We start from the raw sequence: 27,814 nt of genomic DNA, 5'->3' as shown, positions 1-27,814 counted from the left end.
CTTACATTTTCAACAATGTAATTTATATAGTAACACACTGGAATTTCAGAATTTCAGATTATCTCTGTCTCACGAATAGATTCCCTCTGAACATATATTCAATGAATCAAGATGTCAACCACTGAATTGTCTGGCCCAGATTCACTTAATTACAGATTGCAATGACATAGCTCAGGGATTGGGATAGAGAACTTTGACAATGGGCCATTTTCAGGATTATTAGCTATTTTCTGATTTAAAATGGGCCACTGCCCTTGTATCAATAGTAAACTTCAAACTTTTAATGGGCCATTTTTATTCTACTGTGCAAAATGGCCCATGGCCCCTGCCTTTCCCAGTCCCTGCATGATAGCTGGTATACTGCTGAAAGTGGCATACAACTGGGGTTTTACACACACTATGGCCTGACTGCAAGTAATGAATAACAGTTGTGCAGAAAGATGTGTCACATATTACTCCAGGTCTTCCAGGATTTAGAAGACCACTTGATGACTTCCTTTGAGTTGTGATATTCTGTCATTGATGCTACTTCCCTGGGAACTCAGATAGTGCTGTTGGTTCAGTATCTTTGTTGAATTAGAATGAACCAAGTCACTGAGCCTGACCATTCATTGTCACGTGTGCGTGTGTGCTTGTGCATGTGCGTGTGTGCTTGTGCTTGTGCTTGTGCGTGTGTGCATGTGCACAAGTGGTTGTGAAATTACAACATATGGCTTGCATTGAAGCTACAATGTCACACCATCAGTCCCTCCCCTTGCTTAATCATTTTGTCATACTCTCTCTCATCCCACTGTCACATGGCAATGATGGGATATTTGCCTTGAGATAATTCCATTCTGAGCGCAAGGACAAGAGCGTTTGAGTATCAAATCCTGGCAGCTATTTTTAGCTGTTCTGATTCCACGAGCCTAATAAACGTGTCTCTCAAGCAAGGGTTCCCACTTTTATTGCAACCATTCGATCAATGCCATGTTTAAGAAAACACACCAGCCAGATCGAAGCTTGGCTAATCATAGCGAAAACTGCCTTGAATAGCAAATATGGATTTTTTATTTGGGGGCTAACCCCTCCAACAAATCAAGCAGTATGACTTGGAAGCTGCCAAAGGATACCATCCTTACAAAAGTCAGTAAGTGCTACTTAGTTATGCAAGTTGGACACCACATGTATCAATAGCCCATCAATGACCCAAGCTGGACACCACATGTATCAATAGCCCATCAATGACCCAAGCTGGACACCACATGTATCAATAGCCCATCAATGACCCAAGCTGGACACCACATGTATCAATGACCCAAGCTGGAGCCCACCAATGACCCAAGCTGGACACCAAATGTATCAATAGCCCATCAATGACCCAAGCTGGACACCACATGTATCAATAGCCCATCAATGACCCAAGCTGGACACCACATGTATCAATAGCCCATCAATGACCCAAGCTGGACACCACATGTATCAATAGCCCATCAATGACCCAAGCTGGACACCACATGTATCAATAGCCCATCAATGACCCAAGCTGGACACCACATGTATCAATAGCCCATCAATGACCCAAGCTGGACACCACATGTATCAATAGCCCATCAATGACCCAAGCTGACACCACATGTATCAATAGCCCATCAATGACCCAAGCTGGACACCACATGTATCAATAGCCCATCAATGACCCAAGCTGGACACCACATGTATCAATAGCCCATCAATGACCCAAGCTGGACACCACATGTATCAATAGCCCATCAATGACCCAAGCTGGACACCACATGTATCAATAGCCCATCAATGACCCAAGCTGGACACCACATGTATCAATAGCCCATCAATGACCCAAGCTGGACACCACATGTATCAATAGCCCATCAATGACCCAAGCTGGACACCACATGTATCAATAGCCCATCAATGACCCAAGCTGGACACCACATGTATCAATAGCCCATCAATGACCCAAGCTGGACACCACATGTATCAATAGCCCATCAATGACCCAAGCTGGACACCACATGTATCAATAGCCCATCAATGACCCAAGCTGGACACCACATGTATCAATAGCCCATCAATGACCCAAGCTGGACACCACATGTATCAATAGCCCATCAATGACCCAAGCTGGACATCACATGTATCAATAGCCCATCAATGACCCAAGCTGGACACCACATGTATCAATAGCCCATCAATGACCCAAGCTGGACACCACATGTATCAATAGCCCATCAATGACCCAAGTTGGACACCACATGTATCAATAGCCCATCAATGACCCAAGCTGGACACCACATGTATCAATAGCCCATCAATGACCCAAGTTGGACACCACATGTATCAATAGCCCATCAATGACCCAAGCTGGACACCACATGTATCAATAGCCCATCAATGACCCAAGCTGACATCACATGTATCAATAGCCCATCAATGACCCAAGCTGGACACCACATGTATCAATAGCCCATCAATGACCCAAGCTGGACACCACATGTATCAATAGCCCATCAATGACCCAAGTTGGACACAACATGTATCAATAGCCCATCAATGACCCAAGCTGGACACCACATGTATCAATAGCCCATCAATGACCCAAGCTGGACACCACATGTATCAATAGCCCATCAATGACCCAAGCTGGACACCACATGTAATAATAGCCCATCAATGGCCCAAGCTGGACACCACATGTATCACTAGCCCATCAATGACCCAAGCTGGACACCACATGTATCAATAGCCCATCAATGACCCAAGCTGGACACCACATGTATCAATAGCCCATCAATGACCCAAGCTGGACACCACATGTATCAATAGCCCATCAATGACCCAAGCTGGACACCATGTATGTATCAATAGCCCATCAATGACCCAAGCTGGACACCACATGTATCAATAGCCCATCAATGACCCAAGCTGGACACCACATGTATCACTAGCCCATCAATGACCCAAGCTGGACACCACATGTATCAATAGCCCATCAATGGCCCAAGCTGGACACCACATGTATCAATAGCCCATCAATGACCCAAGCTGGACACCACATGTATCAATAGCCCATCAATGACCCAAGCTGGACACCACATGTATCAATAGCCCATCAATGACCCAAGTTGGACACCACATGTATCAATAGCCCATCAATGACCCAAGCTGGACACCACATGTATCAATAGCCCATCAATGACCCAAGCTGGACACCACATGTATCAAGACAGTGACACAACCCACCATGTCACATATGGCCAGTGTACATATTTAACGACCACTTAACATCCCTTGAGTTTGGCCCTGGTATTTTAAGTTTTAATTTTCAAATTTTAAATCAGGGTTATGACAAGGATCCCATCTTTTACGCCTAGCTGGAAAGTTTGGTTATCATGGTATTCCACCTCAATATCATATCATGACGGGGGACACCAGAAATGGGCTTCACACAATGTGGGGAATCAAACTAGTGTCTTTAGCATGACGAGAAAACGCTTTAACCACTAGGCCACCCCACCACCCCTTATTATCTGAAAGTTATAACAGGGCGGTGGGGTAGTCTAGTGGTTAAAGCGTTGGCTCGTCACGCCGAAGACCCAGGTTCGAATCCCTACATGGGTACAATGAGTGAAGCCCATTTCTGGTGTCCCCCGCCGTGATATTGCTGGAATATTGCTAAAAGCGGCGAAAAACCAAACTCAGTCAGTGAAAGTTATAACTGTTTCTGTGTCTCCAGAGAGGTGAGGAGATATGTCTCATTCAAATTACTGCACTGACATAGTGATATGCCCCCGCAAGGGTGTGTATGGCTGCTTGTACTAGTCTGGGCTAATGCCTGTTTTATAGTGATCCAAACCACTGACATACCATGCTGCAGTTGACTCAGAGCTGACCAGTCTTTGTTTTAATCCCTTAAACCTGAGGCCACACTGGGTAACAACAAGTACCATCTTTTAATGTTTTAAGGTATGAGTGAGAGAGTGAATTTGGTTTTACACTGCTTTTAGCAATATTCCAGAAAATAATGACGACGACACCGGAAATGGGCTTCATTTTAAGGTATGACATGACTAGTGATCAAACAATTTTCCCTGCAGATGCCTCTCCAAAGAATATGATGTAACTTCAGTTTGGAACTGTTTGACTATTTGGTCACTTAGGAACACATATTCCAGTACAGAATACAGTGTCGGCTATTAACTGAATGACTGACTGACTGAGTTTAGTTTTACGCCGCTTTTAGCAATATTCCAGCAACATCACAGCGGGGGACACCAGAAATGGGCTTCACGTATTGTACCCATGTGGGGATTTGAACCTGGGTCTTCGGCGTGACAAGCCAACGCTTTAACCATTAGGCTACCCCACCGCCCCATTAACTGAATGAACAAACAACGATCCTAATCAATGGATACGATAAACAGCCATGTCACCACACCCATATATCCAGAATTCATATGGGGTTAACCCATACTGTGTTATATCTGGGATTCCAACAATGTTCATTGCTGCAGGCTGCACTCTCACATTGTTGAGATGGTGATCTGTTACAGCAAATAGCTTACCTTCATACAGAGACACAGTGAGAAAGGGAAGGTGCAGGCGATAGCGATGAGGGACAGGAAGTACAAGACGTAACCACAGCAACCGATACTTCCGCCATCATCAGCTGACTGGTGACCTGAAAGAACATCAACAACTGTCAAATATTTACAATAAATGTACAAAAACATGTCTGTCAGTGGAGTGAGCCTACAGATTTAAACACTCACATGCAGAGGTCTGCAATTTGAAAGCACAAATGAATATTTGTTTGAGGAGCTAATATCTGTATCCTTCAGAAATTCCTCTTGTCTGTGAGGATTTTGGGTTATGAAGGTCCCAAATAATTGATGCTTATTGTAAGAAGTGATGATGACGCTCATTGGCTGAAACCATATCCTTGTATCACAATGCGTTAACTACTAAGCTATCCCTCCCATGTGATTGTGTGGAAGAGGAAGCATCTAATGGTATCTGTTGTCAACAGTCATTGTCTATATTAGCTTTGTTGCCTGTTGGCCATGCCTTACTGAGTCCTCACACGTTTCATAAATGTAACATATGTTATATTTGGGGTTACACTTTCTTAGTAAAGTACAAATTCTAGCACTTTTTGGGGTTGAGTCCCATCCGGGATTCAAACCCACACCCTCAGAGTCAGGCACCAAATTGCCAGCACACAAAGTCAGTCACCTAACCTGCTCAGCCACCGTGACTTCCACAAAAATGGAAGTCGGACAACTGGTAGTCTAGACTATACCCCTCTGATAAGTGTAAATTGGCATGGCTCCGATGGCCGAAAGCTATGATTACACAATGCCATTTAGAAAGTGGTCAAATGTAACATATGTTATATTTGGGATTACACTTTCTTAGTAATCTTTCATAAATGTGTTACAATAATCTGTTGTGGTGCTGCATGGCTGCTTTTCTCAGCCAAAGCTGATTTCAAATCTTGACAAAGAATCTGTTCATATCAAACAGAACTTGAGAAGTAATGCAAACGTGTTCCAAAACTCTTCAGTAATGTAATAAATACTCCATCTCCATAACTACAATTAGCAAAAGTAATTACAAACATGGAAAATGTTGACAACTTCTAGAAGGCTGAAGGGCAAAAGACAAGAATGACACATTGCATGAATTGTCTGTTTACACTGGATTGTATTGTATCATGCCACCGGCTACCAATAACCCCCACATCACTGTACACTGGGCCCTATACAGGTAGATATGCATTTTACATTACACAGGTAGACTGTCATGAAGAGAAATAGTCAACATTTCAGAGCAATGATATATACCAATATCCCTGAACACCAGGTGCTGAACAGGTAGATATCCATGTTTATATGGAGCAGGTACACAGTTACGAATCAAATAGCCCATGTTTCAGAACACCCATATATACCAATATCCCTGAACACCAGGTGCTGAACAGGTAGATATCCATGTTTATATGGAGCAGGTACACAGTTACGAATCAAATAGCCCATGTTTCAGAACACCCATATATACCAATATCCCTGAACACCAGGTGCTGAACAGGTAGATATCCATGTTTATATGGAGCAGGTAGACAGTTACGAATCAAATAGCCCATGTTTCAGAACACCCATATATACCAATATCCCTGAACACCAGGTGCTGAACAGGTAGATATCCATGTTTATATGGAGCAGGTACACAGTTAAGAATCAAATAGCCCATGTTTCAGAACACCCATATATACCAATATCCCTGAACACCAGGTGCTGAACAGGTAGATATCCATGTTTATATGGAGCAGGTAGACAGTTACGAATCAAACAGCCCATGTTTCAGAACACCCATATATACCAATATCCCTGAACACCAGGTGCTGAACAGGTAGATATCCATGTTTATATGGAGCAGGTACACAGTTACACCCATATAATCAAATAGCCCATGTTTCAGAACACCCATATATACCAATATCCCTGAACACCAGGTGCTGAACAGGTAGATATCCATGTTTATATGGAGCAGGTAGACAGTTATACCCAATATCCCTGAATCAAATAGCCCATGTTTCAGAACACCCATATATACCAATATCCCTGAACACCAGGTGCTGAACAGGTAGATATCCATGTTTATATGGAGCAGGACACAGTTACAATCAAATAGCCCATGTTTCCAGAACACCCATATATACCAATATCCCTGAACACCAGGTGCTGAACAGGTAGATATCCATGTTTATATGGAGCACATAGACGAATCATGTTTCCTAGAACACCCATATATACCAATATCCTGAACACCAGGTGTTACTGTTTAATCAAACAGCCCATGTTTCAGAACACCCATATATACCAATATCCCTGAACACCAGGTGCTGAACAGGTAGATATCCATGTTTATATGGAGCAGGTACAGTTACTGAATCAAATAGCCCATGTTTCAGAACACCCATATATACAAATATCCCTGAACACCAGGTGCTGAACAGGTAGATATCCATGTTTATATGGAGCAGGTAGACGAATCAAATAGCCCATGTACACCCATATAACCAATATCCCTGAACACCAGGTGCTGAACAGGTAGATATCCATGTTTATATGAAGCATGTTTCCAGAATCAAATAGCCCATATATTCAGAACACCCATATATACCAATATCCTGAACACCAGGTGCTGAACAGGTAGATATCCATGTTTATATGGAGCAGGTAGACAGTTACGAATCAAACAGCCCATGTTTCAGAACACCCATATATACCAATATCCCTGAACACCAGGTGCTGAACAGGTAGATATCCATGTTTATATGGAGCAGGTACAGTTACGAATCAAATAGCCCATGTTTCAGAACACCCATATATACCAATATCCCTGAACACCAGGTGCTGAACAGGTAGATATCCATGTTTATATGAAGCAGGTAGACAGTTACGAATCAAATAGCCCATGTTTCAGAACACCCATATATACCAATATCCCTGAACACCAGGTGCTGAACAGGTAGATATCCATGTTTATATGGAGCAGGTACAGTTACTAGAATCAAATAGCCCATGTTTCAGAACACCCATATATACCAATATCCCTGAACACCAGGTGCTGAACAGGTAGATATCCATGTTTATATGGAGCAGGTACAGTTACGAATCAAACAGCCCATGTTTCAGAACACCCATATATACCAATATCCCTGAACACCAGGTGCTGAACAGGTAGATATCCATGTTTATATGGAGCAGGTAGACAGTTACGAATCAAACAGCCCATGTTTCAGAACACCCATATATACCAATATCCCTGAACACCAGGTGCTGAACAGGTAGATATCCATGTTTATATGGAGCAGGTACAGTTACGAATCAAACAGCCCATGTTTCAGAACACCCATATATACCAATATCCCTGAACACCAGGTGCTGAACAGGTAGATATCCATGTTTATATGGAGCAGGTAGACAGTTACGAATCAAATAGCCCATGTTTCAGAACACCCATATATACCAATATCCCTGGACACCAGGTGCTGAACAGGATCCATGTTTTTATGGAGCAGGTACACAGTTACGAATCAAATAGCCCATGTTTCAGAACACCCATATATACCAATATCCCTGGACACCAGGTGCTGAACAGGTAGATATCCATGTTTATATGGAGCAGGTACAGTTACGAATCAAACAGCCCATGTTTCAGAACACCCATATATACCAAAATCCCTGAACACCAGGTGCTGAACAGGTAGATATCCATGTTTATATGGAGCAGGTACACAGCTACGAATCAAATAGCCCATGTTTCAGAACACCCATATATACCAATATCCCTGAACACCAGGTGCTGAACAGGTAGATATCCATGTTTATATGGAGCAGGTAGACAGTTACGAATCAAACAGCCCATGTTTCAGAACACCCATATATACCAATATCCCTGAACACCAGGTAGATACATATGAACAGGTAGATACCCATGTGTCGTCAGAGACAAGAACACAAGCATATTTGTTTGTTACAAACAATCACATTTTCTGGAAGGATCAAAGTATAACAAGTGAAAATAACAATAACCTACCTGAATGGCAACACTGACTCTGAAGCTAAGGACATACAATAGCGCTCCCGCCATACCACTACCGACAAGCATTCTGATACTATCTACAGAATGAGGATAACTACCCATGTCTTCAGAGAAGGGTTCAACTTTATTCGAGCTCCCATGTCCACCTGTACTTGTGCCTGGGTATGTAACTTGAGGGAACACTGGACTTTGCTGACCGAGGTGCGTTATCAAGATCTTTATAATATTTGTCTATAAGCTCTTCCCTCCCCTGTTCATCATCCTGCCCTTCCTGTCCTCGGAACATTGTAGTCACCTTGAAAACCTGGGAGCTTGTGCCTGTGTCCGGGACTTCTAGCTCAACATCGTTGCTACTACTGTTGTTTGTCTCCATGGTGCATAGAATGGGTCACCAATACCTTTATATATTCAGTGTGCCGCTGCACAGAAGTCTTCTCAATGGGTTTTACAATCATTCACACAGTTCAGTGAAGCTATTTGGTGGTGGTGGTTTAGCCTATATACTACACACGGTAAGTGAAATCATTCTTATCTGTTACTGTAACAAAATATCGTCCTGGGAAAACAAATGATCTCCGGCAACATTTACATCACAGCCAGGTATGTGTGTGTGCAATAAAGATTTCGCAATTTTGTTGCATAGGTAAAAGTAGCTATACATAGACCCTTGCGCAAAAACAATGACACATGATACTGACAGTCCCATTCAAATTAATCTCATCTCAAGGACGGGACACACAAACAATTTCGACAGAAACCAGAGAGCGACTGATGCAAGAAGACGTCATGAGATTACGGAATGTAAACACTTTCTTTGGGAACACTGGATCTCCACCTGGTCCTTGTGAAATAGCCAACTCACACCCTCTAAACAGAGAACTTTATCAGAAACACTATTCTAAAAACAGACTGATAATACCTATACATGCAGGACACACCCTGAAGGACTTCTCACTCACTCACTCACTGATTGATTGATTGTAGTATTCTCTCCTTTGTTTTGATATGTGAACATAGCAATGTATTTACAAAGGGTGAATACCTTGGTATCAGTGGGTGAGTTACTTGGTTAGTATGGTTTTACGCTGCTTATAGAAATGTTCCAGCAATATCACTGCTTGAGACATCAGAAATGTCCTTTGGACTGCTACATGTTTTTTAAATGTCATCACAAGGTATTATCATTATATTTTTTATTATTATTATTATTATTGTCAGTTCTTTTGAAGAAGGATGAACCTGTCTGGAATAACAGTTTGTAATTAATTTTGTGCTTGCAAACACAAGTTGTGAAATCAATCAGGTTCGGGATAATAACCAAACTGAAATATTATTCATTTTCTGTGTTGTTTAATTTCTTTTGAGTTAAAGGAAAACCAAGTTATATGGATAGTCTACTTCTTTATCACTATACAACTTCTAAAATGCCTCTCAAAGAAGTTCTATTGAGTTGAATACATTAGTTCCTGTATTTCCAATACTTCATCAAGGTGAACTTAAATACAAATCTGGACACAATATGACACCTCCAGAATTAATGACACATCCTCCATCTGATAAAAGAGTTCTGATGGACAAGGCCAGATGTAAGTCTGGGACAGCAGCATACAGGGGAATATCATCTGGTGTATACCACAAGTATAACACTCATATACTCATAATGCCCTCTTCTGGGACAGCAGCATACAAGGGATTATCATCTGGTGTATACCACAAGTATAACACTCATATACTCATAATGCCCTCTTCTGGGACAGCAGCATACAAGGGATTATCATCTGGTGTATACCACAAGTATAACACTCATATACTCATAATGCCCTCTTCTGGGACAGCAGCATACAAGGGATTATCATCTGGTGTATACCACAACTATAACGCTCATATACTCATAATGCCCTCTTCTGGGACAGCAGCATACAAGGGATTATCATCTTGTGTATACCACAAGTATAATGCTCATATACTCATAATGCCCTCTTCTGGGACAGCAGCATACAAGGGATTATCATCTTGTGTATATCACAACTATAACGCTCATATACTCATAATGCCCTCTTCTGGGACAGCAGCATACAAGGGAATATCATCTGGTGTATACCACAACTATAACGCTCATATACTCATAATGCCCTCTTCTGGGACAGCAGCATACAAGGGATTATCATCTTGTGTATACCACAAACTATAACGCTCATATACTCATAATGCCCTCTTCTGGGACAGCAGCATACAAGGGATTATCATCTGGTGTATACCACAAACTATAATGCTCATATTCTCATAATGCCCTCTTCTGGGACAGTAGCATACAAGGGATTATCATCTGGTGTATACCACAAACTATAACGCTCATATTCTCATAATGCCCTCTTCTGGGACGGCAGCATACAAGGGATTATCATCTGGTGTATACCACAAACTATAATGCTCATATACTCATAATGCCCTCTTCTGGGACAGCAGCATACAAGGGAATATCATCTGGTGTATACCACAACTATAACGCTCATATACTCATAATGCCCTCTTCTGGGACGGCAGCATACAAGGGAATATCATCTGGTGTATACCACAACTACCGGTATAACTCTCATATACTCATAATGCCCTCTTCTGGGACACATCATATGACTCTTCTGTAAGATTTCATTATTTCTACCGACACCAGCCATCTATAATCCTGGCAACTAATGGACAATGTGGCATCTTTCAGTCATTACTCAGAGACAAATTGTTCAGTTTCCCTTATCCCAACCATTGTCCCATACTCAGGTTGCCAGGTGGGCGGACATCTTCTCATATTTATAATTATTAAAGGCTGAAATTTAAGAATGTCACCTGTACAAAAGATTGACAAGAAATGTCACAAATCACTGTGTTAAGACCTGCTACTGTGAGTGAGCGAGTGAGCGAGTTTTATGCTGCTTTTAGACATATTCCAACAATATCATGCCGGGGGACACCATAAATGGGCTTAAAACATCGTATCCAAGTGGGGAATCAAAACCAGGTCTTCGGCATGACGAGTGATGCTTTAACCACTACGCTACCCCACCGCCCTCAAGACCTGCTACAAAAATACAAACTCTCTCTCCATAAAGTCATGAGAAACAAGACATTTTTTAACCAGCCTTACGCAACTTTCATATCTGTCAAAAGCTTTTCAGATAATAGTCATAACACGATGCTGATAGATCCGATAAATCCATCTGTAACCAAGGTAACATCTATTGGAATGACCGACACATGCATAATACATAACATAACATACTGTTGTCTTTTCATCTTCAAATCAATGCTAATGTACAAAAGCCTAGAATCTGATTAATTTGACAACCATTCAAAACATGGTCCTAAAAGAGGTTTTATTGTGGTCTTTTCATCAGTTTTCTACATAAAATCTTTCAACAGTTTTACCAATGAAACAAATGCTATATAGTTTTTTTAATGTTAAAAAAAAAATTAATACTCTGAAACTAGACAGAACAAGATGACATGGTTGTCACTGAGTAAAGGCACACAGGCACTAATAGGTTTTTAGTTCTGCTGTTTCACATTTTTTAAACCCTTGCCATCTGAAATATTCAATACTCAAACTCTGGGAAACAGCACATTATCCAGGACACAGAAGAACGTGGCCATGTGCGTGAATTGCAACAGGAAAAGTTTCTTAATTGAAAGAATTTCAGAAATGTCAGGTTGGAAGAAAATCTATACCTTAATGGGTGGGTCATTACAACCTTCTATAGAAGTAGGCTGTCCAGTAGAAAAAACTCATCTCCAGATCTGCATTAGATGTCTTTAACAAGCCAAATGACACCTCACCAACAATCTCACAAGCTTTTTATTTTCAAATGTCAGCAGTATCTCAGACTCCTGGGTGAAATTCAAAACATACAAATTAGATAAGCCAGCAATCTCTTAGGTTCAATGACATATTCAGAAAGAGAAAACCTTCCTACCTCCCATAAAACCATATTGATTTGCATTTTGTTCTCATTTAGTTCCATCAAGGTCAAGTCCCGAAATGGAGAAGATACAATCAATGCTACTAAATAGTCCACATCTTCCCAACTTAGAATGGTGGTATGGAATTTGAAGGTTTGTTTTTAAACACAAGATTAATATCTCACATGTCAAAATCAGTCAATCTTTTGCATTAGAGCAGTTTTCTATTCAAAGAATCCTAAGAGACTCTCACTATATCAATTTTATATTTGAATGATGAATTGATTCTAATTGACTTGATTCTGTTGAAAGTTTCTCTTCAAGACTGCATCCATATCAGTAAGTGGCTGAGTGGATGAAGGGCCACCTCCTGACACTCATACAGACTGGTGGTTATCCAAACTGGAAACAGTGAACAACCATTTCTTGGTGGAAGGAGAAAATCACAAGACAATTACTGATTAAATGACACAATCAGTTTCAAATGTACATTTTGTATACTTTTAAATTTCATCAAGTCAAAAAGGGAAGGAAGGGCCAGTCGTGAAAGAACACATTATATCCTCAGGTCGGACAACGGCGCCAATCAGACCAATATCTTATCACAAGCATCAAACCAATAACAACCAACGTGCCCCAAGAGAAAACTTGAGCAAATCTCTACAGGATGAGAGAGGGCTGGAGATGTGATGCCCCACCCCAACCAGTTATCCCCATTTTTCACTCTCTTAACTTAAACTCATTCTGACAAACCTGTTGTTAAGATATTGAGCAATGATCACAGCTGATGAACCAATGATTAGTAATATTCCTAGCATTTTAAAAATATTCCACCCTTGACTAGACAATCAACTGACTCACATCTTGAGCACTGATCTAGCCAATAATAAATAGACTTCAAGGAAAGGTATCAATACAATAGCTCTAACTGTTATTTCAATATATACAAACTTGCTACAAAAGTCAGGTAAGAGAAAAACGTTCATCAAAGCTACAAATACGATTCATTGTGGAAGGTTATTATTAAGAATAGTAATATCGGTCTTTCAGATCACTTGCAGAAGTAAATCAGAAATAATTACCATCAAAGTAAATATAGGAGTGTAGTGCATGTATCCACTAATATAGATCTTAATATACTACATACTGCTCTCCAATCTGTGAAACCTTCACAAACATGAGCACTTGTGAGGTCAGCACTCTTCATATTGACCAGATTTAATATGTTGTGGACAGAGGCCTTAATAACCTCATCGCCACTCTAATAAGCAAATATCAAGGACAGCCGACATCTGATGCTTTCAGCTAATATATACAAGCTACATCCTTACTCAGCAAACACGAGCAGCAGGAGCGCTGAATACACATCACGAATGAGCATCAATGAGAGTAATGAGTGCTGAGGGAAGTAGTACTTTAATCAATACCAACACCTCAGCTGAAGGTGATGCCAGTATAAGGTGATATTAGCACCTCTTTTCCGCATTGTGGGGTATACTGACCATACACTGTTTTGGTAGAAGTTGATGTCGGTGTTACTGATTTAAGCACTGCTGCTTTGAAATAGTCTGCTCTCCCATGTCCAAGTAGTCGTGAAAAGGGGATTTTTCTAAATGGGGACTCAAAATGATTATGAAATAATGGCTTACGCCAAAACAATGTTTGACACTATATTTACAAGTTTCGTGTACAGATTCTTTATTGCCATCACCGTAGCTTTGGAAATACAAGAATTCTGACTGTTATTGTAGAATCAATATGACACACAAGCTCATTTCATAATCTCTATCTACATATTTTCAACTGTTGTGAAGGTTGCCAGACAAGCAGAGTGATGCGGTATGTTATAAAAACAATTAATCAATGCCAAAACAGTCAGTGTATTTCCCATAATGTCATGCAGAACATAATTTGGGGATGGGGATTTCATCCTTGAAACTTAAAATATATCAAAAATAAAACTATTTACTTGCAATGGGATAAATCATGCCAAAGTGTTGTAGTTGACCTAGCTGATGCTATTGAGATATTTCATACTTGCTGCATAAACACAGGAAACAAGAAACACGTGAAGATCCGGGTTAGGATCACTCTTCAGCAACCATTGCTTGTCGCAAGAGGCAACAAACAGAATCAGGTGGTCAGGCTCACTGACTTTGTTCACACATGTCATTGTATCCTTATTGTCTAGAACGATGCTCATGCTGTTGATCACTGGATTGTCTGGTCCAGACTGGATTATTTACAGACCACTGCCATATAGCTGGAATATTGCTGAGTACGGCGTCAAACAACAAACAAAAACCAGAAGTGAGTGAGTGAGTGAGTTTGGTTTTACGCCGCTGTTAGCAATATTCCAGCAATATCACGGCAGGGGACACCAGAAATGGGCTTCACACATTGTACCCCAAAAACCAGAAGACAGTATATACTTAACAACAACATGTCATCACCAACAGAAACATGGCTAAGCTAAGCTGCCTGAGTCTGGCAATTATAGAGAAGAGTTTACATGTTGAAGAAAAACAGCCAAATTCACTGTCTAATTTGCACTGCTCTGCACAAAAGCTGCCTGAACAACCCGAGGCCTATCTGTAAAGAATCATTATTACTAGTGCTGGTTATTGCTCACAGTATGCAGATGGACAATCAGAGCTCAGCAATTGATCAATAATCGATTGTAATCGCAAACCCAACCACAAAACTCATATGGACAATGGAACACAATCATAACATTGAGCAAACAAATCATTCACTGATTTACATTGAGGATACTTCCTGTTGAAACACTCACACCACTATATTGTTCACATTGCAGGAGTATATTGTTTACATTGCAGGAGTATATTGTTCACATTGCAGGAGTATATTGTTTACATTGCAGGAGTATATTGTTCACATTGCAGGAGTATATTGTTCACATTGCAGGAGTATATTGTTTACATTGCAGGAGTATATTGTTCACATTGCAGGAGTATGTTGTTTACATTGCAGGAGTATATTGTTTACATTGCAGGAGTATATTGTTTACATTGCAGGAGTATATTGTTTACATTGCAGGAGTATATTGTTCACATTGCAGGAGTATATTGTTTACATTGCAGGAGTATATTGTTCACATTGCAGGAGTATATTGTTCACATTGCAGGGGTATTTGGCTACATTGCAGGAGTATATTGTTTACATTGCAGGAGTATATTGTTTACATTGCAGGAGTATATTGTTTACATTGCAGGAGTATATTGTTTACATTGCAGGAGTATATTGTTCACATTGCAGGAGTATATTGTATTGCAGGAGTATATTGTTCACATTACACATTACAGGAGTATATTGTTCACATTGCAGGAGTATATTGTTTACATTGCAGGAGTATATTGTTCACATTGCAGGAGTATATTGTTCACATTGCAGGAGTATATTGTTCACATTGCAGGAGTATATTGTTCACATTGCAGGAGTATATTGTTTACATTGCAGGAGTATATTGTTTACATTGCAGGAGTATATTGTTTACATTGCAGGAGTATATTGTTCACATTGCAGGAGTATATTGTTCACATTGCAGGAGTATATTGTTCACATTGCAGGAGTATATTGTTTACATTGCAGGAGTATATTGTCTACATTGCAGGAGTATATTGTTTACATTGCAGGAGTATATTGTTTACATTGCAGGAGAATATTGTTCACATTGCAGGAGTATATTGTTCACATTGCAGGAGTATATTGTTCACATTGCAGGGAGTATATTGTTTACATTGCAGGAGTATATTGTTTACATTGCAGGAGTATATATATATTGTTTCATTGCAGGAGTATATTGTTCAGGGGAGTATTGTTTTGCAGGACACATTGCAGGAGTATATTGTTTACATTGCAGGAGAGTATATTGTCTTACATTGCAGGAGTATATTGTTTACATTGCAGGAGTATATTGTTTACATTGCAGGAGTATATTGTTTACATTGCAGGAGTATATTGTTTACATTGCAGGAGAGTATATTTTTACATTGCAGGAGTATATTGTTCACATTGCAGGAGCATTTCACATTGCATTGCAGGAGTATATTGTTCACATTGCAGGAGTATATTGTTCACATTGCTGGAGTATATTGTTTACATTGCAGGAGTATATTGTTTACATTGCAGGAGTATATTGTTTACATTGCAGGAGTATATTGTTCACATTGCAGTAGTATATTGTTCATTGCAGGAGTATATTGTTCACATTGCACTAGAATATTGTTTACATTGCAGGAGTATATTGTTCACATTGCAGGAGTATATTGTTTACATTGCAGGAGTATATTGTTCACATTGCAGTAGTATATTGTTCACACTTGCAGTAGTATATTGTTCACATTGCAGGAGTATATTGTTCACATTGCAGGAGTATATTGTTTACATTGCAGGGAGTATATTGTTCACATTGCAGGAGTATATTGTATATTGTTCACATTGCAGGAGTATATTGTTCACATTGCAGGAGTATATTGTTCACATTGCAGGAGTATATTGTTCACATTGCAGGAGTATATTGTTCACATTGCAGGAGTATATTGTTCACACATTGCAGGGAGTATATTGTTCATTGCAGGAGTATATTGTATATTGTTCACATTGCACTAGAGTATATTGTTTACATTGCAGGAGTATATTGTTCACATTGCAGGAGAATATTGTTCACATTGCAGGAGTATATTGTTCATTACATTGCACATTGGGAGTATATTGTTCATTGCTTATTGTTCAGCAGGAGTATATTGTTCACATTGCAGGAGTATTACATGGCAGGAGTGTTGTTCACATTGCAGGAGATATTGTCTACACTGTCAGGGAGTATATTGTTCACATTGCACGCTTTGAGGAACATTGCATTATTGTTCACATTGCAGGGTATATTGTTCATATTGTTATTGTTTACATTGCAGGAGTATATTGTTCACATTGCAGGAGTATATTGTTCACATTGCAGGAGTATATTGTTTACATTGCAGGAGTATATTGTTCACATTGCAGGAGTATATTGTTCACATTGCAGGAGTATTATGTTGTTCACATTGCAGGAGTATATTGTTCACATTGCAGGAGTATATTGTTCATTGCATTTGCACATTGCAGGAGTATATTGTTCACATTGCAGGAGTATATTGTTCACACTTCAGGAGTATATTGTTCATATTGCAGGAGTATATTGTTCACATTACAGGAGTATATTGTTCACATTGCAGGAGTATATTGTTCACATTGCAGGAGTATATTGTTCACATTGCAGGAGTATATTGTTTACATTGCAGGAGTATATTGTTCACATTGCAGTTTCACAAATCAGGAAACAGCATCATAACAATTAGAAACACACTTTCTTAAGTTTAATTTGATGTTTCAATTTTTATGAATATCGATTAGTTTCCAGAGCTCATTGATGCTGGCGCAAGCACCACAACTAATTATTTGATCCATCCCTCCAGCACTAATTCTTACCCTACTTGTCTCATTTTCCACTCAAGTTAAAAATGCAGTCAAACCTTCCTTTCCTATAGTGACTGGCACTATTTTGCCCCATAATCCTGATTCCTGTGTTTTCAGAATCCTGCTGATTATTGTTGAAATGTAAACGCATATACAATAAAATATTACTCCATACGCATAATCTCCATACTGTGAATCCTCAAGGTGTTACTGAAGAGGCAAAACATAAACACACCAAAAATTCCAAATTCATGTTTGCTCTTCAGCCTTCCTTAGGGTTAACAGAATAGAAATCTCAACTCACTGTCCATCTCCATGGCCACTGTAAGTAGCAGCCATTCAGTGCTGTTACGATTGCAAATGCTGAATGATAATCTGAAAAATATCATTAATTTCAACAAGCGAAGTGGATCCTTTGTTTTTTTTGTTTGTAAGTCAAAGTGCAAGACCATCAAGCCTTGAACCAGGGTCGCCAGGGAGGTGTGCTTAACACTTTAACCAGTAGGCTACACCCCCAAAGTAGTGTCATACCGACAGATTCAGGACAATTGACAATTCAACTCTATTATTTAGCATGAATTTTCATCATTATGTAATTAACTCTTCAAACTCACTTATACAGTACTCTCCCTAGTGTACTATGATGTCACTTGCATTGTGACGTCATAACTCAGTTATGACGTCATAGTGACGACGTCATAGTCCTAACTGCTAGTTCACCTGATGAAGGGACCTGGAATGGTCTCGAAACGTCGTGAGAGAAATTGAAAAGAAGTTTAATCCATAAAAATATCTTGGACATCAATGTACAACTTCTAAATGCCACTGAAAGACAGATTCAGGACAGTCATCATCCAAATAGTTCTAAAAACCCAAAACTATGTAGCCAAGCCATGTGAGACTTAATTGTGATAACTTATATGATGCTAATCTACATACTTCAAAATTAACAACTGTGCAAATTGATAATTGTTGAACAAACACACTGAAACATAAAACTGTTAATACATGATCTGTCTTGAAAACTTGAAATGCTCTCTGGGAATTCAATCTTAAGAAGTCCCTACGGTCATATCCTCTGTCTACTGGTAGTGTTTGGGGGTGACTGTTGGAGCAATGAACTCTCTCTTCTTTTTACAAATTGTTTCAGTTCCAAAACTGACTGTTCATTGACTTTGTGAACATACAAATATCCTGTGACAAAATCAATACTTCAACTAGTCTTCAATGCATTTCAAGAAGACACAGGCACATTTAATGGTGTGCATTGTGATTTGCTGAAGCATCAAAGTTTCTCTTCAATGCCTTCATTCAGTTTTCCTTCATCAATGAAGAGTATTTGAAAGCAGGGCTGCAACTACGATTATCCATTATGTCATGGCAAGGAACACCAGAAATGGGCTTCACATGCTGTACCCATATGGGGAACTAAACCCAGGTTTTCGGCATAAGGAGTGGATGTTTTAACCACTCTGCTACCCTGCCTAAACATTAAAACAAAAATGATTGAGCAGGATAGGATCTTTTGAAAACTCCTGTTGCCAGATTTCTTGCAAGTCATCCATACAATTTTCACCATTATTTTGCCTTTTGTGTCTAATGGATTCTGTTTCCGCTGATAACCGACACTGAGCATTGATGTTTTACATTTAAACTACTTATATGACAACACACTATCTTATATCTCAACGCAGATTTGTCCATGATTACACAAATGAGGCTATTTTGCAAACAAGATCTAAAATTGCAAGTTCTTTGAGGACAATCTGTTTTTCTATTTTTAACATTAATCTACTCCATTGACTTTCTGTCTTTATAACATTTGGGCACACTGATCACAAATGGATTTAATAGAATCATGAATCCACTGGAGGTTATTGTTCCTTCGGTTGAGTAACAGACCCAGTCTGAAATCAGCCACAGAAATTGGTTTTATTTTTAAAAAGTGAGTGTGTAATGTTGGGTAATCTGTCATACAGGCCCTGAAACAAACATATCCAAGAAAATGAAGAAAGTCTCTGGGCTCCTTTTTATTTCATATTTTATTATTATAATTTAAGAACATTTTTGGGGGTAAAATATGTCCATCTCAGATACTATATGTTAGTCTAGATGTTGGGGTTCGCATCCTTTCTTGCACATTCCAGTGTTTATGTGGCGGGAATACAAACTTGGGACCTCGGTGGGATGAACAAATACCTTAAGGCTACCAAACCAATCCATATTTTCAAAGACTAGTTCAGATGACTAGCATAGACTTCGACTCAATCGTGCTTACTCAAAGAAGGTTGCTTGTCCAGCTTGAACAAGATAAATAGTGATCATGTTTACATTTTTTGATGATTTTATTCAGATCCAATGGGCAGCAAAATTGATACACTTAGAATTGGTAAAGAATTATTGCCCTGGAGTTGTATTTGTCCTCAGTACAATTTCTCAGTCTCTGGCAGCAGGCCAGCATGAAGTTTTAAGACTACATATATATATGATATGTTTAAATTGTAGTTATGGTGCATAAAATGACTTTCTTGTAATTGTTCAAATAACCATTATAGGAAAAGCAGACCTTGCTTCCATGCTGAAATTCATTTAATTTACAACAGGTTTACGTATGGTTAATGTAAAAAAGATCGCTCTGAGGAACAGACAGGAAGTCTTCAAGAAACTACTAAAGATGAAGTAACAATAATATTCATACCTCGGAAATCATTTCTTGGCTGAACATTGTTAACGATCAATCGGAAGACAAGCCTACAACCAGTTCAGAGATCAAGGCAGTCAAGTAATGAGATCTTGCGGAGATGGATGAGAGAGTTGGGTTTGATTAAAATATTGATATATCAGTTGTATCACACGTCAGTTTAAAGTGTCAAGAAGCCTTAATGTGATGCAAGCTGTCAACATTTACCGTACTTTTCAGGCAAACCTCATGAGAATGGTTATATATTCAGAGACCAAAGAGCATCTTTGTCTGAGACAGCTTGCAAATCCTGGATATAAATAAGGGACTAATTTAAATGCTGTCCACAGACGATGACCGATCACCATATTCCAGCATTGGGTTCCCAGACAACATGATCTAAACATACCAGTCTCAACACAAACTTACGATGGGTGTAATGCTAAGATTACTCTGTGAAACGGATGCTGATCCCTCAGTGCCTTTATTAATAAGCAAGAACTACTGGTGGCAAATGTCAACCCTACAAATCCCCATTGTATCTACTCAAGGCTATATATTACCATTACGTGTTGTAACAGTGTGTCCCCCAATGAGGACAGCGCCAGACTCACCACTGTTGCTGTCCTGGGTCCTGACTGCCCGTACTACAATGATCTTACCTTCCACGTTTAAACCTGATCAATACAAGCAGAACCAAAAACTTGAAACGAGGATGTATTTTGATCTGAAGTGCGAGGGTTCTAAGAGATATCGCCTTAAATGTCAGAGTTTAAACAATCAACTGTGTTTTATGCCTAAGTTGAAGTCTCCGACTGGCATTATCACATGGTTCCACGTTGGTAAGATTAGGTCAAGGAGAACACTAGCATCCAACAGGGAGGGCATAAAAATAACACTTTGTGAGAACAGATGAGAAAACAATCTTAATCAGATTCCAGCTCAAACTTACACCAATATTTACTCTTTGTCATCCCATGCGTTTACATAAGGGACAAATCTTGGCTTTTCTTACACGATATATGATAATGTGTACATCTACACATACAGTCTTCCCTACTCAAATACAAACCAGACCAATTTACCTCCAGTGCTGGAACTGACTCATTTGTGTCTCTAACCATTTCGCAGATGCCTATATTCAACCCATTTCAAAACTCCTGTGCTTCTAGCAAACGGTCTTTAGTGGACCAGTTAATAGTTGGATCCAGTATTACCAATCTTCGAAGGGCCTTGAGCCCTTGCCCTTTAAATAGGACACTAATGGTAAACCTTTTTGATTAAATATAGTGCTAGCAGTTAGTAGACATACAACACTAGCATTGTTTCTAACGGACTCTGTAATGAATGGATAAGGGTTAAAATCATGACATTTCAATACATCTTCAACATGGAACAGCACTAAAGATACTTGTGAACCATTCTTGAAAAATATTTAAGCTTATGACTTGATTTTTATACAGAGACAGGCAGCACCTTCTTTAGACTAACAACTAGTCTCTGAAATGAACATATTTTACTGAAAAAAGTTCATAGTAAAAAAAATATATATAATGAAAAGGAGCCCTGAGACTTTCTTCATTTTCATGAAGCTGAGGAAATCTAGACTTGCCACATTTTCTAGACTTGTGTGGGCTTTCTTGGATATATTTGCTTCAGGGTCTGTACGAGAGACTACACCTTCTTGGTCAACATGTGATACATGTGTGGTGATAATTGTTGTGATCTACCAAAAAACAAAAGACTGACAATTCCATCTTGTTTTGACTTTGTAGTTATAGAACTGATAGCAGTCTGTGACTTTTGTCACACTTCCAGAACATGACGCGTAGAATTTCTCGTTGTGGAGTGAGTGAGTGAGTTTAGTTTTACGCCGCACTCAGCAATTTTCCAGCTATATGGCGACAGTCTGTAAATAATCGAGTCTGGACCAGACAATCCAGTGATCAACAGCATGAGCATCGATCTGCACAATTGGGAACCGATGACATTTGTCAACCAAGCCAGAGAGCCTGACCACCCAATCCTGTTAGTCGCCTCTTACGACAAGCATGGGTTACTGAAGGCTCATTCTAACCCGGACCTTCACAGGTTTTGTTGTGGAGTAAGATCAGCATGTACCAACTACATGCTGACAGTATAATCTGCAGAGGAAAATATAAAGATAAACATGTGTACATAGTCGGGTTAGTAGTATCAAGGTCTGTTATGCACAACTGTAATCCTAAAATCTATCATCCTTGAAACAGGAACGATACTGCATAATCCTACAGTGTGGACAAACACTAGAGGCCAAGTAAACTAGTATTCATTATAAAAAAGGAATTATTTACTCATTTTGTTGAACTCCATTAGTAACTTTACTCACAAGCATTGGTAGTGGTAAGTCTCTGGTAACCTATAGAGTTACAACAGGTCGTATTGTTATGAACACTTTGTGGATTGGGACCCTGAATGCTATGTCCAGAACAATTACCTTTCAGTCTCGTAAGCACTGAATAAATTGACAATGAAGCTCAGAGACAAAATCAGGCAGGTAGACCTGAAACTTTTGGCACACACTGGAATTAAAAAAATAAACATTCCTTGCAAATGTAAAAGTGGAATGTGTGAATGTAATGATACATCATGTCCCTAGAGACTTGTAAAACATGGACATCCCACCTGATTACAATCAATGTTCCATGCAAGAGGAACCTCCAGAGGAAGCATACAGTTAGACAGTCTCTGAATATATATAATGTTGATAGTAGAAAATAATCCAAACTAAATTGAAAAGTTGCCCTTGTGAGATGGGACCTTCAGAACCTGAGGTAATCTAGACTTGCTTCATTTAGACTTTTAGCACTGTAGGGATGGCTAGGCAAGAGGGAACATAATGTGATGCTTGATTGGCATTTTTGAAGATGCTATTTGATGAACATAAAGAATTTCATCTTCTTTTTTTTGAATATGTTCAGAAATTAATATGGTTCAGGGACTTTGAAACAAACTACCATAGAGTGTGTGTGTATCCAAGGCATTCAAAACACAGAAGACCTTGAAGATGCCTCAATGCTTATGGCCAGGCCATTTGTGTTCTTGTATATTGTATTTCCTCAATTACAGTACTTGATGCATATTTCTTTCAGACACTCTCTACCCAGTTGTTTAATCAAACCTGCTTGTTTTTTTCTTCCAATTTCAGAATAATGATTTGTTCAGTCTGCTCTTTGGTGCCATTGTTTAAAGGTTCTCTAAAATGTTTATGTTTAGTGGGTATGGTGTGGTGTATGTTTACTGAAGATCAGTAGTTGGCGGGAGGCCAACTGTGGCATGTCATATGAAAAACATGTAAAACACAGGAAACATGATCTTATCTTCTTTTGAGTTGTTTATCTTAAATGACATTTCCTTCTTTACTGAATTGATTGACATACTGTGACTGGATGTGTAATCTGACAATAAATCAGAATATTCTTCTAAATATGAACCAAACAACATTAATAACATAATAGCCACATAGAAATCATAGTGTCTCATTATTTGAAAAATAACCCACCATGAAATACTTTTCAGAAAATGATAATAAACTTGTTATCATCCAAGTTTGCACTGTGTTACACGGAGATGTTACGACAAAGGCCATTCTGTGGAACCAGTCTGTAAATCAAAGTTTCTCCTATGGAACAAAAACTGGCAAATTTGATTAGACAGTTAAATTAACTGATAAGATGTATTAGTTTCATAAATTTGGCATATAGCATAATAGTAACACAAACACAAACCTAATTAAATCTTAATTTACTTTTCAAGAGACCAGAGCTCCATGAAAACCATTTTGCCATGTTGAAGTGCAGACAAGTTTCTGTCTGTTTGGTGCATGGCTGAGAGGCAATAAATACTCCTTGCTGTATTATCTACTCCTCACCACCAAACACTAGCCAACCTACAAGTAATTCAGGCAGAACCAGCAATAACTGAGAAGCATATATTCCTGGTTGTCATTCTGCTTGGAGCGTGTGTAACAGCACATTTAACTGTTTTAGTTAATTCACAATATAGGGATGAACACACACACACGCACACACACTGAAAATGTAGGACCAATACTAATTTATCACAGGATTTTGGTATGCTCAAGGGGAACAACTATGCACAGTGAACTACATAGTGAACTGTGCAGTGAACTGCGGTGCCTAAGAAAATGTGGCACACTTGCCTTCTGAAATGATTCTAAAGGTCACAGAAGACTATCATCTTACATGAATATATTACTTTTTAATTTAAACACTTGATATTCATGGCTGAACCTCAGACAAACAATTTTACGAAAACATGAAATAATGTGATGGCAAATATATTTTCAAACTGCAGGAGTAAAGGCAGAGGATGGATGCTGTAAGTTACTTGGCCAGAACACTAATGGTCCATGCTGTTGCTTGTCACTGATAAATGGATGTATTTGGAATCTGTGGTATTCCTCAGATGTATACCACAAGCACATGTCTGTATCTGACAACTTCAAAGCCGGACAAGACTGTAGATATTACAGCCATGTACCCAGCACTCCATCACAGCACTTTCAGCTGCCATTGATTGGATGTCATCACCTTCCACTGTTGTAGCAATTGTCCTATTCAAACCATTTCCATTCCATCATCAACTGTTCCAACCATATCACATTCATTACTACAGATTCTCCATTTTCAACTGACCTATGCAAATCACTTTCAATCTACTCAGCTGAAGCAACACAAACAACTACACAGTGATTATGAGAACCCATTGACAGACACACACAAACATTTCGTTCAATTCTGATCTATTGTGATATTTTCTATTGACTCAATCTGGTTTTGCCATTTTATGAATTCATTTCACGAATTCCTTTCACACGAATTATTTCGTTTCGCATCAATTCATCATTATTAACCAAGAATTTTTGATACATGGCAGATATAAAAAATAATAATGATTTCATTCTCAACTCCCTAGGGAGTGTACAAGCAAAGCTGCCTGTGAGACACTGAAAGGTAAATTAATGTTGTGTGAACAGAGGCATGTGCATTCCAGGGCAGGACCGAACTAAAGAAGTCACAGAAGCTAAGCCAATTACAGTGGTTAACGTCACCTGATTTGTGACTTTACTCAGAACCATGTGCCACCAATCTTAGTGCAAAGTTTGCAGCATAAAATGAGTGAGTGAATGAGTGAAATAAGAAAGTAAGATTCTTTATAGATAACAACTTCTTTTATTATATATGATGCGACATTTCGGTATGGATTCTTATACAGTTGTCAAGCATCATATATAATAAAAGAAGTTGTTATCCAAAACGAATCTTACTTTCTTATTAGTCACCAACTTCTAAATGCCAATCAAACAGATGAATGAGTGAATACGGTTTTATGCTGCTTTTAGCAATATTCCAGCATGACAGAGGGACACCAGAAATGGGCTTCTCACATTGTACCCAACGAAGGAATCAGAACCAGGTCTTTGACATGATGAGCAAAAGCTTTAACCACTAGGCTACCCCACCCGCCCTTTTTGCAGCATGTAATGGTCTGGGTAAATATTTACATTGCTAAAACTATCAAAATGGTAGCAAGAGAAATCAATGTAACCAAATGAACTTAGCTCTAAACAGTATTTGAGATCAGTTTAAAGCTGATTTGAAGAATTTCAAATATATACAACTGCAAAACAAATTTCATTTTCATAAGGCTGTCATGTCCTGACAGATTCGCTACAGTCATATGAAAAAATAATTGACCTCTTTTCAGTAGTATATTACACCATCAACTAAATGTAGGAAAAAGCTAAAATGAAAAATGCCAAGTCATAGACACAGGCAACTTTTGTGGAACTCACAAACTGGGTTTGATGCAGACAAGTCAAGGATTACAACCAGGGCTAACATGGGGTTCAAACCTAGACTACGGGCTTCTGGTATGTCTTAGGGGCGGTGGGGTAGCATAGTGGTTAAAGCGTTCGCTCGTCACGCCCAAGACCCGGGTTCGATTCCCCACATGGGGACAATGTGTTAAGCCCATTTCTGGTGTCCCCCGCCGTGATATTGCTGGAATATTGCTAAAAGCGGAGTAAAACTAAACTCAGTCAGTATGGTATGTCTTAATGTTTCAACAAAGCACAGCGAACTAAAGGTCCTGAGATGAAGGCGCCATTGTGCACTACTGACAAATGATCGAGGAAACTGGACCATCGTATCTCACAGGACCATCGTAAATGTCTACATTAAGGCTGTTTGTAATGAGAGTTGGACATGCAAACTGTTCTGTGTCTGGCAAATTGCCTGTACAAATGATACCACTGGATGAGATAAACCTCACTTACAGCAATGAGACACTGATGGGAGAGCTCCCAGGAAACCATGGCATGTCTGTAGTAGTCATTGTCCATCTGAGTCTTAATCTGTATCATTACACAGATTCTAACAACTGGAAAACAATCCTCATATATTTGGCAATTACTAGACACATTTAGTGATGAGCAGCTCAATGGAGAGTCTGATTGCCGAGACAGAAAAGATTGGCATCTCTGAGTGTATTTCAAATCAGTTACCACAAGGACTACTCACTACTCAAGTGGAAATGGCCTCACCGATGATATAGTAAACTACCTCACAACCATCAACAGGTGCACCCTCTAAACCAATAAACAGTCTATGTTTAACATACAGCTAGGTAAACAAGGGGGAGAACATACTGAAAGATGAGATAAATGGTATATCAAACACCACTGATGAAAACCAAACAACCCTTGCGAGAAATAACCTTGAAGATATTTATATGTAGCTATATGCTCAGTGAATCACTTTATAAACAGCAGACAAGCAGGAAATCATGGTGTTATACATCTCAATTGAAGAAGAAAAAGACTTAGGGAGTTTAGTTTTATGCTGCTTTTAGCAATATTCCAGCAATGGCTGGGGACACGAGAAATGGAATTCACACATTGTACCCATGTGGGAAATCGAACATATGTCTTCTGCGTGAATGAGCTAACGCTTTAACCTGTTGGCTAACCCACCGCCTTTTGAGAAGGAGTAGTAGTAGGAAAAGAAGTAAAAAGAAAAGAAGTTAAAGGAAAAG

At 39.2% G+C, this 27,814-nt stretch overlaps 1 protein-coding gene across 4 annotated transcripts in view; it reads right to left on the bottom strand.

The window, feature by feature from the left end:
- Positions 1-27,814, bottom strand: part of LOC124269829 (band 7 protein AGAP004871-like) — an 86,505-nt gene that overhangs the window by 15,397 nt on the left and 43,294 nt on the right. For all 4 annotated transcript variants that reach the window (XM_046704866.1, XM_046704867.1, XM_046704868.1 and 1 more), the window contains one exon: positions 4,566-4,681. In XM_046704866.1, the coding sequence (XP_046560822.1) occupies positions 4,566-4,681 (116 nt within the window). The remainder of the gene's footprint in view (positions 1-4,565; positions 4,682-27,814) is intronic.

This window comes from Haliotis rubra, unplaced genomic scaffold (assembly GCF_003918875.1).
Source record: "Haliotis rubra isolate DU_JTF1 unplaced genomic scaffold, ASM391887v1 Scf148, whole genome shotgun sequence".
Classification (NCBI taxonomy): domain Eukaryota; kingdom Metazoa; phylum Mollusca; class Gastropoda; order Lepetellida; family Haliotidae; genus Haliotis; species Haliotis rubra.
This window is presented reverse-complemented; position numbering and strand designations above follow the sequence as displayed.